We start from the raw sequence: 10,552 nt of genomic DNA on the forward strand, positions 1-10,552 counted from the left end.
CGTTAATCCGTTAATCGTTAATTAACGAAGTTAACATTTTGCTTAACGGATTAACTTTTAAGTTAACTTCAAAAAGTGTTAACGCTTTTGTTAACTTCCGTTAAACTCAACTTCCGTTAACAAAAGTCCGTTAATCGTTAAATTAGAAACTTGGAGACGTACTGTCATTTTGTTTAAATTACGCGCCCAGCCACGCTCGTAAGTTCAGCTATGTTGGGCGAATGTCAGCTACTCGAATGGTGAACGAGAGTTGATAATTGATATATGTGAAGTTCGCGTGCAAGTATTACGATGCATCAGAGCGTCCGGGAAAGACGTGACCAACAGGACAAAATTAAAAGAAGGTTCGAAATAGTATATTTCATTACGAGTATATAAAAGCACGAGTATGTAATAGCCCACATTCAGAACGCTCTTCGTCCCTGCAATACGCCACTTTTTGAGCAACTGTATTAAAACACTTTTTTACTCGTGCTTTTTCTTTAGCTTTTCCAAAGTCGTGCGTTATCTTTCCCAACTATCAAAATAATGTCTGTTAAAAAGAAAAACCAACCACGAAGTTTTTACAAAAAAAATCATTGAAGTTTTTATGATTCATGCAAATATTTCTAAAAAGAAGCTCCTAATTTGTAACAATATCAGATTTAATGATTTGATTCAATGGAAGTTAGTAAGGTTAGTTTTCATCTCATTAAATTTCATTTTCATTTCATATCAATAAAAATAATCTACTGAAGACTTGGTTGTTTGGGCATAGTTCCCTTTGCTTACCTCTGGGTGGTTTTTTTTTGTTTTCTTCACCCATTCTGATGGGTGAAGAAAACAAAACAAAAAAATCTCTGTTTATTTTATTTTACGGTTGGCGCCTTTTTCCAAACATTTCAGTTAGTTTAGTTTAATGTGTTTTTATTATTCTATTAAATTGCTTCATTTTTTCGCAACTGTATCAAAAATAGTTGTTTAGTACACGTGCGAAACTCTCATTACAACTTGTCCCAACTGTCAAAACCTTCTGCTGCGCCGCGGCTCGGGTAGAGATTTGTCGGAACTCTTTGCAATGACAGGCTTTCCGCATTCGTAATGAAATATACTATAATGCATTCATACTTGTCTCTAATACTAATGTGTACATTCTATTAATGTATATGTATAGTCAAATTACTATTTTAAACAAGTGTCGCCACATAAGTGTGAAATTAGTATGTATAATTTTGGTATGGTTAACTGTTAACGATTAACTTTAACTTGCGTTAAATTTTCGAGAATTTAACGCTTTAACGATTAACGAAGTTAATTTTTTAATTAACGAATTAACGATTAACGAAGTTAACTTTTCGATTAACTGTGCCCACCTGTGTTAATAACATATTACAGCAAGGATTAGGAGATGTTTACGTGAATAAAAAGAAAAATGCACTCCCAGAGAATGGCAAAGATGTTAAACCTGACAACAGGAATACTGATGAAGAGTAAGTAGTTATATATTTTACAAAAAAAAAAAATTCGCTACCCTTTTATTTAGAACTAGCTGTCGCCCGCGACTTTTTCATGATTTCTCATGATACAAGAGAAGCTTTTTTATATTACAAGGTGACAAACGATGTGGCCACATGAATTCGCTGAAATGGCGAAGCGACCGCTGCCCATAGACATTCGCAATTGCAGATGCGTTGCCTACCCTTAATGGACCAAGGAGGGGACGCACAAAAAGAAAATATTTAATCTTCCTATGCATCTCCTCCTTCATCAAATCCACCTCCCTTTCCCATTCTTTCCTTATAAGAAGGAAGGGAAAGAGGACTAAAATTAGGTCTCCGGTATCACACTCAGAATTCTAGAATTCTTATATCATATCGTACTCAAAATTACTTAGCTACTAAAAGCTATTATTATTTTAGAGCTGCGATGCCGAGTGATATAACAATATGTTATTACCTGAGCATCGCGTATGCCTCCACATTGGGCGGCTGTGGCACACTCGTTGGCACAGCTACAAACTCTGCCTTCAAAGGAATATTCGATTCGTAAGTATTATCTGTTATTATCCATTCGCAGGGAATTTAAAAAAACTGTAGACTATGTGTTCTTCCTGACTATGTTTTATATCTGTGCCGAATTTCATCAAGATCCGTTGAACCATTCCGGAGATATCTTCAAACAAACATCCATCCAACAAACAAAATAATCACATTTATAATATTAGTAAGATTAACTTTGCACAAGTGATTAATGGATAGTTGGTATTAATTGCTTTAAAGCTATATAATGTAGATTTATTTAAAAAAAACTACACTAAGCAATAACCTTATTGGACTCTGAGTATTGCAAATTAAAAGTTCCGTTGACATGTAAAACAATAATGTATTATTCAATATAGCGCCATCTATCGTTTTTAACGTTATTATATAAAATCATTTTGTTATACCTCTCATTGTCTTTGGAAAAACAGGGAAAGATGATAACACCATATGTGAAAGTAATAAGTAGGAGAAAGATGACTATATTTGTGTTTTGCAGCGAGTTCCCCGAGATCTCTGGGTCGGTGAACTTCTTCTGGTTCATGGCATACAGCACACCACCAATGCTGCTGATGCAGCTGCTGGTCTGGCTCTCATTGCAGGTCACATTTATGGGACTCTTCAGGTATGTTATTCAATATACCATTTTTTACATTTTTTTTTGGATTTTCTAAGATATTTTATACTAAACTAGCTTTTACCCGCGACTCCGTCCGCGCGGAATAAAAAATAGAAAACGGGGTAAAAATTATCCTATGTCTGTTTCCTGGTTCTAAGCTACCTGCCCACCAATTTTCAGTCAAATCGATTCAGCCGTTCTTGAGTTATAAATAGTGTAACTAACACGACTTTCTTTTATATATATAGATTGACTTAGGTTTGATTAGAGATGGATGGAGGAAATTATGTATGGATTGTGTGAAAGAGGATGCTTAAGAAGGTAGTAAATTTAGATATGTCTGATAGAGATGTATGGAAGAGTAGTGCTGTGGCAACATAACATAGAAAAGGTCATAATTTTGGTGTCATTCGTTTTATATTCTCAGCCTGTTATAGGTAATTTTTTTTTCGGTATTTTAATTAAACCTATAATTTCTTAGACCTAAAAGTGAGGCAGCAAAGAACGTGAACAAAGCATCTTCGGGTTCCTTCACCACGATGAAGGTGATCAAGGAGCAGTACAGGAATCTCGGACCTATCACCTTCCATGAAAAGGTATGTCTAAAACATTTCATAGTAATAAATATACAATTTGATAAATATTTTATACTATTCCAAATTTATCTATTGCTAAAAATGTCCTATAATTTTTTTTAGTTTTTTTACTATTTAGAAATGTTTTTGATTTATTCAATACTAGCTTTTACCCACGACTCCGTCCGCGCGGAATAAAAAATAGAAAACGGAGTAAAAATGATCCTATGTCCTTTTCCTGGTTCTAAGCTACCTGCCCATCAATTTTCAGTCAAATCGATTCAGCCGTTCTTGAGTTATAAATAGTGTAACTAACACGACTTTCTTTTATATATATAGATAATGCTTTCAGGCGTCAGGTTTCCTGTTCATCCTGGCGGTGTTCCTGTACATCTTCCGCAAGCCAGGCTTCATGCCGGGCTGGGCTGACGTCATCACCACCATGTAAGAATATATACATATGGGTTTTCATTGCCGAAACATTTATACTGAAACATGAACTCATCTCGTTCTATCTGAAAACAAAATTGGATGTTTCTATTGATTTATGGGTCAATAGGCCCAATAGGATTTTTTTTCTCCGGGTTTTTATTAATCTCTGTCTACTACATTCTTATTACTACATACTAAAAAATAAAACAAACACACACACACACACGTGCGCACATATACAAGTACACTGTATAAATAATTACCTATTTAAGATTTAGATTAAAGGAAGGCACTACCTCCTGTAAGATAGGTCCCCACCTATCACAGGAGGTAGAGTCCTAAGAAATTGTAAAATTTTGTGGACCATTAAAAGAAATTATTTATTTAGTTGTTTTAACCGTTTTTTTTTTAACAAATATCCTCTTCGGTATTTCCAAACCTTGATTTAAGGTCCTTCATGAAGCGAGAGTATCTTCATCAAAGGATGGCAACGTATCTGCAGTTTTGGTATTATGGATGTCCTCACATGTGGATGATCACCTCGGTATATCCGTTTGCCACTTTCTATTTAAAAAAAACTTTATAAATTAACTTTTTCAGGAAGGTGAAAGATGGTGTGACTTCTATGTTCATAGTGGTGCTGATGTTCATATTGCCAATGTCCATGGACTTTATCAAGTTCTTCTCAGCCTCCGCATCTTGTAAGTGTTTAAGAAATCAATTATTAAAAGCGTTCCTTTAAATTTATTGTTTAAACAACCGCACTCAGAGTCGTAAGCGTAGATTTCTCATTCAAAATATACACTAAAGGACTTTTAAGTATGTTTACTAAATTTTTTTTATGAATGTGTTTCAGATGAAGAATTAGCAGCATCCAAACCATCTTCAGGTGTTGTGACTTGGGGAATACTGAAGGAGAAAATACCCTGGGGTCTGCTATTCTTGTTGGGTATGTATCCTTTTGGAACGAAGTTCCTTATCGCGCGTTGTGAAAGGGGGCTAGACGGAAAAAATTCTTACGAAAAGTTGTCACGACACTTTTTGCAATATCACCATGCCAACGAAGTGACAATATATAACGAAAATTCATAGAAATAAAATGTACTTCTCGTGAAGACTTAAGTTTTTTATTCATAGAATAAACATTGGTTCCTTCACTAATTAATAGAAAGGAACTTCGTTCCATCCGGGTGTCCCAACACACCTCTCAAGTTTTTTTTTTTATATTATTAAATCTTATAAATTCTTGTCAAATCTTATAACTTTACTAATATTATAAATGCGGATGGATGGATGGATGTTTGTAGGTATTTCCGGAACGGCTGAATGGATCTTGATGAAATCTTTTTAATGATGCGCAGACGGAGTCACGAGCAACAGCTAGTACTATATATTATTCTAAGAAATGGCCTATTCAAAGTAACAATTGAAATCAAAAAATTAGATTAAATCAGCAAAACAAATTAGTGTCTTCATATTTGAAATCTATACCAATATTGTAAATGAACGATTTGTTTGTATGTTTGTATTGAATAGGCTTCAAAACTACTGAACAGATTAAAAAAAAATCTTTCATTATTGGGAAACTACACTATCCCGGGGTGCTATAGGATATTTTTTTTTAAATAGGCATGATTTTTTTTAATCACACGCGAACGAAGTCGTGTGTAAATGCTATACATAATAATTTGGTATATTCCAGGTGGTGGCTTCGCTCTGGCGGAAGGCAGCAAAGCTACCGGCTTGTCTTCGATGATAGGCTCATCACTGAACGGTCTCCATGGTCTTCATCCTGCCCTCGTGCTGCTGGTGGTGGTGCTCGTCACACAGTTCATCACCGAGTTCACCTCTAATGTCGCCATCGCCAATCTCATACTGCCCGTACTCGCTAACATGGTATGTAGATGAATAGGCCACATCAGTTATTTGGATAAATAGGCTTAATTTGTATTTTATGTCAATAGGTTTAAGCCATAAGTTGTTTGAATAGACTTAATTAGTAATTTGTGTGAATAGGTTAATTAGATGAATAGGCTAGATCAAGATTATAATAGTTTTTTTTTGTGTTATATTCAGGCGCGTACTCTGGACATGGACCCTCGGTACCTGATGGTGCCAGCGACCCTGGCCTGCTCCATGGCCTTCCACATGCCGGTTGGCACCCCGCCTAATGCTATTGTCGCTGGCGTTGCCCACATACCTACTTCAAAGATGGTACGTACACAAAACTGTACAAAATACTTTATTATATACAGAAAATATAAAATATTTAAATATATCTAGTGGTCTGTTGGTTACAGAAAAAAATTAATAAGCGCTGAAAGCAAAAATGTCCCTAATTTTCGCAACAAATTTTGAAGCTATATTCAAAATCTACTAGTCTTCTAGTTAAATAAAAAAAAAAAAAATGGGACCCATCTGCAAGCACTTCCTTTCGATTAAAATAATTTTTATCAAAATCGGAGCACCAGGGGCGGAGCATCGCGGTAACACACATAAAAAAAAAATTCGGTCGAATTGATAACCTCCTTCTTTTTGAAGTCGGCTTAAAATAAAGAAAAAGTAGCTTATATGTCTCAGACATCAGTGACTTTCATCAAAAGACATGATGACAGACAAAAAATAAAAAAATTGGCTTTTCGTTAAACGCAACGCAAATACATTATGTATACGAAATATGTTTTTTTTTTTAATGTTACATACGGACACTTCAATTATATAATATTTAATACTAGCTTATACCCGCGACTTCGTCTGCGCGGAATATAAAAAATGCACACAAGATAAAAAAGTTCCTATGTCCGTCTCCTAGTTCTAAGCTACCTCCCCATCAATTTTCAGCTAAATCAGTTCGACCTATCGAAAATTGATGGGCAGGTAGCTTAGAACCAGGAAACGGACATAGGATAATTTTTACCCCGTTTTCTATTTTTTTTTCCGCGCGGACGGAGTCGCGGGTAAAAGCTAGTGTTTTTACAATTTTCAAAAAAAAAAAAATAACTACGTTTAATTAAAATGATTCATATAATTTTAATATATTTTCCAGGCTGTGGGTGGTATTGGTCCTAAAATAATAACCACCCTTATAGTATGGGGTGCGTACCCCACCTGGGGATCACTCATCTTCAAAGCGGAGGATATCATCGGACTGCAGACTTCTACTGACACCGCACCCATCACCAACTTGACCCTCAGCTGTAATGCCACCACTGCCAGCTTATCTATGACACCCAATTTTAACTGCTCTAGTACAGCTAATATTGTTAAAGGTGCATTTAACTGCAGTTATTCACCGTTTAAAAGTTAACTGGTTGCAAATAACTGATACAGTAGACCAAATATGTAGCGGTTTAGTTGAATGATAAATTGAAAACTCTAATAATGAAAAAAAAAATGCATTTAAATCCATTTTTATATCTGATATAGTATTTTTAACATAATATGTCCATAGAAAAATTTAAGAGCTTAAAAAACCCTCTTTTTTAAAGCTATATGTTATCTCTTACGTGTTGTACGAATCCTGTGACGTCATCAGAAGGTATCATGTTATGGTCCACGTGTTGTATCTTCAACTGAGTCGCTACACATTAGTTACAATACCAAAAGTTTTATATATTTTTATACGACAAATATAATGTTATAATGATAGCGGATAAAGCGGGTGCTGACTTAAATATTTAAATAATAGTCTGTGGTCGCGTCGGCCATTTTGTGATATGTCAATTTCTTGACTAATGCATTTTAGAGCAATTTATTTATGGTCTCTTATATATTTCTCTCATTGATTGTTACCAATTTTTTTATGTTTTTCTTTTTTTTTTATTAAATCGCTGGGAATTCGTTTTTTTTGGTAAATTTTAAATATATTACGCAATTTGGAACTAATTAAATGCCTTTATATTTGAACAAATTTTTATAAATATGTATTAAAACAATGATATTTCTAAACAATCTTTATATTTTTATATAAAAAAAAACTATAATATATATATTTATTAAGCATGTTATATATAACTGGAAATATTTCTTGGATTATTTTTTTTTAATTTTGTCAAATAGTGCAAATTAGTTTTTAATTCAATGGATAATATATTTTTATATGTTAATTGTATGTCAATGAACGATATTATATTGATTCTTTTTTAAATAGTCCTCACATCTTGATGAATTAATCGTGAATTTTAGTTCAAATATTTAAATCTAAAGTATAGATAAATTATTATAAGTTAATATTATTTAGGTATAGACATAAATACTAAATCTCTTTTGTAACATAAATTGTATTTGAGAATTTTGGTTTTATGATCTGTATTATGAATTTATTCTGAAATTTTTGGAATTACTATGATTCGCTAATAAACGTTTAATGTCGAATTAAATTGTATAAAATTTCGTGAGATATAATTTAATAAAAGAACGGATTAACTCACGTGTGATCGTCCCGTGACGGCACCGACTAGTCCACCGACTAGACCAGTCATTGTCAAACTTATTTCTTTCACCGCCCCCTTTGAAAATCAATTATATTTCAGAGCCACCTAATTTTTATTCAGCCCTAAAACTTAAAAACCACAATTTCATTACTTTAATTAATTTCAATGCCCACCATTTTTTGGGTCCCTTATCGCCCCCTCCTAGGTTTTAAACGCCCCCAAGGGGGCGTTATCGCCCACTTTGAGGAACACTGGACTAGATACTCGCCCTGAAGATGGACCCCCGATGGGTCCGAAACTAGTCGGTGCCGTCACTGAACGATCACATGTGAGTTAAACCATTCTTAATTATTTTATGTCGAATTTTATATATAATAGAACAAAAATTTATATAATTTTTGATTTTAAGTGTATGGTATGGTTGGTTGTTGGATATTTGATGTGGTTTTTTTTTAAATTAAATATCGTCCCATACAATATAATTGGAAACGAAACGAAAAAAACATTACTGCAAAATTTCTTTTACTTTGCGAATTTTTTTTAATGTAAATTCTCTTACTGATGAGAATGTAGATCGAGTTTTAAAAATCTACAGTTGTGGTTTATTTATAAAATGGTGAATCTTAAGTCTGTATAAATTATGTCTATTTAAGAGTAAAATTAAACTCAGGGAATTAATAAAAATTACTCACTTAACTGTGTATTTATATTTAAAAATCAAAAAACGCTTTCGTTTCGCTTCTACATGTTGTGTGGTGCGCACTTTACAGGTGTGGTTACATTTTGTTCATGATTCGAAAAACTCGTGCGATAAAAATATATTGTACGATCATTAAATCTCTTATTTAAATACTGTAAATATAACTGCTCTGGATGTTGTTACGAAATAAAAATTGTGCGATATAATTATTCTTTTATTTATTACGTCACACATTTTAAATTATATTATCCATGTTTTTTTTTTTAAATGTGTGGCATTCCTTACAATATTTACTCTAGCGAATTGACCTCCGCCCATTTGGGGAATAAAAGTATTTCAGGCCATATTGCTTTAGACCACATAGTGACAGTGAACCACACTGTGAGGACCGATAGTACTGAAGGTCCAAAACCCGCAAGCATCTGAACAATCAAACAAACAAATTTTAGTATGATTTTTATACAGGTTTATCTAATATATAAAATTCTCGTATCACAGTTTTCGTTCCCGTACTCCTCCGAAACGGCTTGACCAATTCTCATGAAATTTTGTGAGCATATTCAGTAGGTCTGAGAATCGGACAACATCTATATTTATAACCCCCCCCCCTCCATTTTTTAACTGCGCGCGGACGGAGTCGCGGGCGACAGCTAGTATCTAAATAAATATTGAGTAAATGAAGCTGAAGTTGTCTCATTTTCGCAACTAGATGGCGTTGTTCTTAATCTTCAAAAAAACAATATTTTCCCCAGTTTTATGCAGACAGTGCACTTATAATAGAATATTATTTGGAAACGATTAACATCTTCACAAAATCTATGACAACAAGTGCTAGGATAATTTTTCTAATCACTCCAATCGGCTTAAAATCGAGCTTCTATTTTATATATGCTTTTAAATATTTCTTTGTTAAAAATCTTACCATAACTTTTGGCGGAAGATGGACGTAAGCAAGAACCATAGCATTAGCGGGCGTTCCCGTCATCAAGTGGAAGGGCAAAGCACACGCGAGCGTCGCCGATAACATCAGATATTGTGGATTTATTTTTGATATTACGCACTATAATTTTACAACGGTTTGTTGACTTATCAATATTGTATGTATGTTATAAACATTGTATCTAATTTAATGTCAAGTGTTGTTTTAGAAAAGAAAAACAAGGCAATAAAAGCGCAAAAGTACAAAGTGGCGAAATTAGTATAAAATGGTTGAAAAGGTAGTTTTAGTGCGATTGTGTGTCCAAACAATTTCGTGTGGCGCTAGTGTCTGCTTGTTTTATATTCAATACGAAGATACCTATCTACGGAGGGACTTTTAATGTAATTATTGCCACTTTCTAATTTTTTTATTGTACACAGAAATACGAAAGAAAAAATTATTTTGAGTTTTTAACGAACCACTCTAGCGATATGTGGCAGCAACGCGTGCGCCACACTGGAGTTGCATGCGAACTCAGTGAGCGTCTTGCAAAGAACGATGACAACCAGCGCGGCTGCAGGCGCTGACCAGCTTGCAAAGAGTAGAAGGAACTTCTCCATTTCTTGAATCATTTTCGACTGCTCCAGAGTTTCGAACACTGTGTTACTGCTACCTATACATTTAATTAGATAATAAGTAAAAATTATTTATAAATAACTGTATAGCATCCTTACTGAAAAGATACGATTTGACACTATACGTACATTACAAAATAGTTTACATAATAACATCGTATATATAAATAATAACAGTAAATACACATAACAAATTTTAATAAAATTTACATTTTGTACCA

General features: G+C 33.8%; 2 protein-coding genes across 4 annotated transcripts in view; one reads left to right on the plus strand and one right to left on the minus strand.

The window, feature by feature from the left end:
* Window positions 1-7,473, plus strand: part of LOC106713000 (protein I'm not dead yet) — a 30,697-nt gene extending 23,224 nt beyond the window's left edge. For all 3 annotated transcript variants that reach the window (XM_045683109.1, XM_045683111.1, XM_045683110.1), the window contains 10 exons: window positions 1,375-1,469; window positions 1,899-2,024; window positions 2,518-2,643; window positions 3,119-3,233; window positions 3,565-3,656; window positions 4,245-4,345; window positions 4,501-4,593; window positions 5,347-5,540; window positions 5,721-5,858; window positions 6,691-7,473. In XM_045683109.1, the coding sequence (XP_045539065.1) occupies window positions 1,375-1,469; window positions 1,899-2,024; window positions 2,518-2,643; window positions 3,119-3,233; window positions 3,565-3,656; window positions 4,245-4,345; window positions 4,501-4,593; window positions 5,347-5,540; window positions 5,721-5,858; window positions 6,691-6,951 (1,341 nt within the window). In that variant the 3' untranslated portion in view covers window positions 6,952-7,473. The remainder of the gene's footprint in view (window positions 1-1,374; window positions 1,470-1,898; window positions 2,025-2,517; window positions 2,644-3,118; window positions 3,234-3,564; window positions 3,657-4,244; window positions 4,346-4,500; window positions 4,594-5,346; window positions 5,541-5,720; window positions 5,859-6,690) is intronic.
* A 1,594-nt stretch (window positions 7,474-9,067) lies between these two features.
* LOC123722219 (protein I'm not dead yet-like) lies at window positions 9,068-10,328 on the minus strand. Its single transcript, XM_045683371.1, has 3 exons — window positions 10,176-10,328; window positions 9,700-9,837; window positions 9,068-9,199 (listed from the first exon to the last, which is right to left on the minus strand). Exons 1-3 carry the CDS (start codon window positions 10,326-10,328, stop codon window positions 9,068-9,070), a joined length of 423 nt encoding a protein of 140 aa, XP_045539327.1.
* Window positions 10,329-10,552: the final 224 nt, after the last annotated feature.

Source organism: Papilio machaon, chromosome 21 (assembly GCF_912999745.1).
Source record: "Papilio machaon chromosome 21, ilPapMach1.1, whole genome shotgun sequence".
NCBI lineage: Eukaryota > Metazoa > Arthropoda > Insecta > Lepidoptera > Papilionidae > Papilio > Papilio machaon.

Bases quoted from the DNA above. Each gene is read 5' to 3' on its own strand.
- LOC123722219 (XM_045683371.1), bottom strand. From the start codon at position 10,328: ATGATTCAAGAAATGGAGAAGTTCCTTCTACTCTTTGCAAGCTGGTCA. The intron at 9,838-10,175 runs GTTCGTTAAAAA...GTAAAATTATAG, and splicing joins TGCCACATATCGCTAGAGTG to TGCGTAATATCAAAAATAAA. The intron at 9,200-9,699 runs GTAAGATTTTTA...TTGATTGTTCAG, and splicing joins ATCTTCCGCCAAAAGTTATG to ATGCTTGCGGGTTTTGGACC.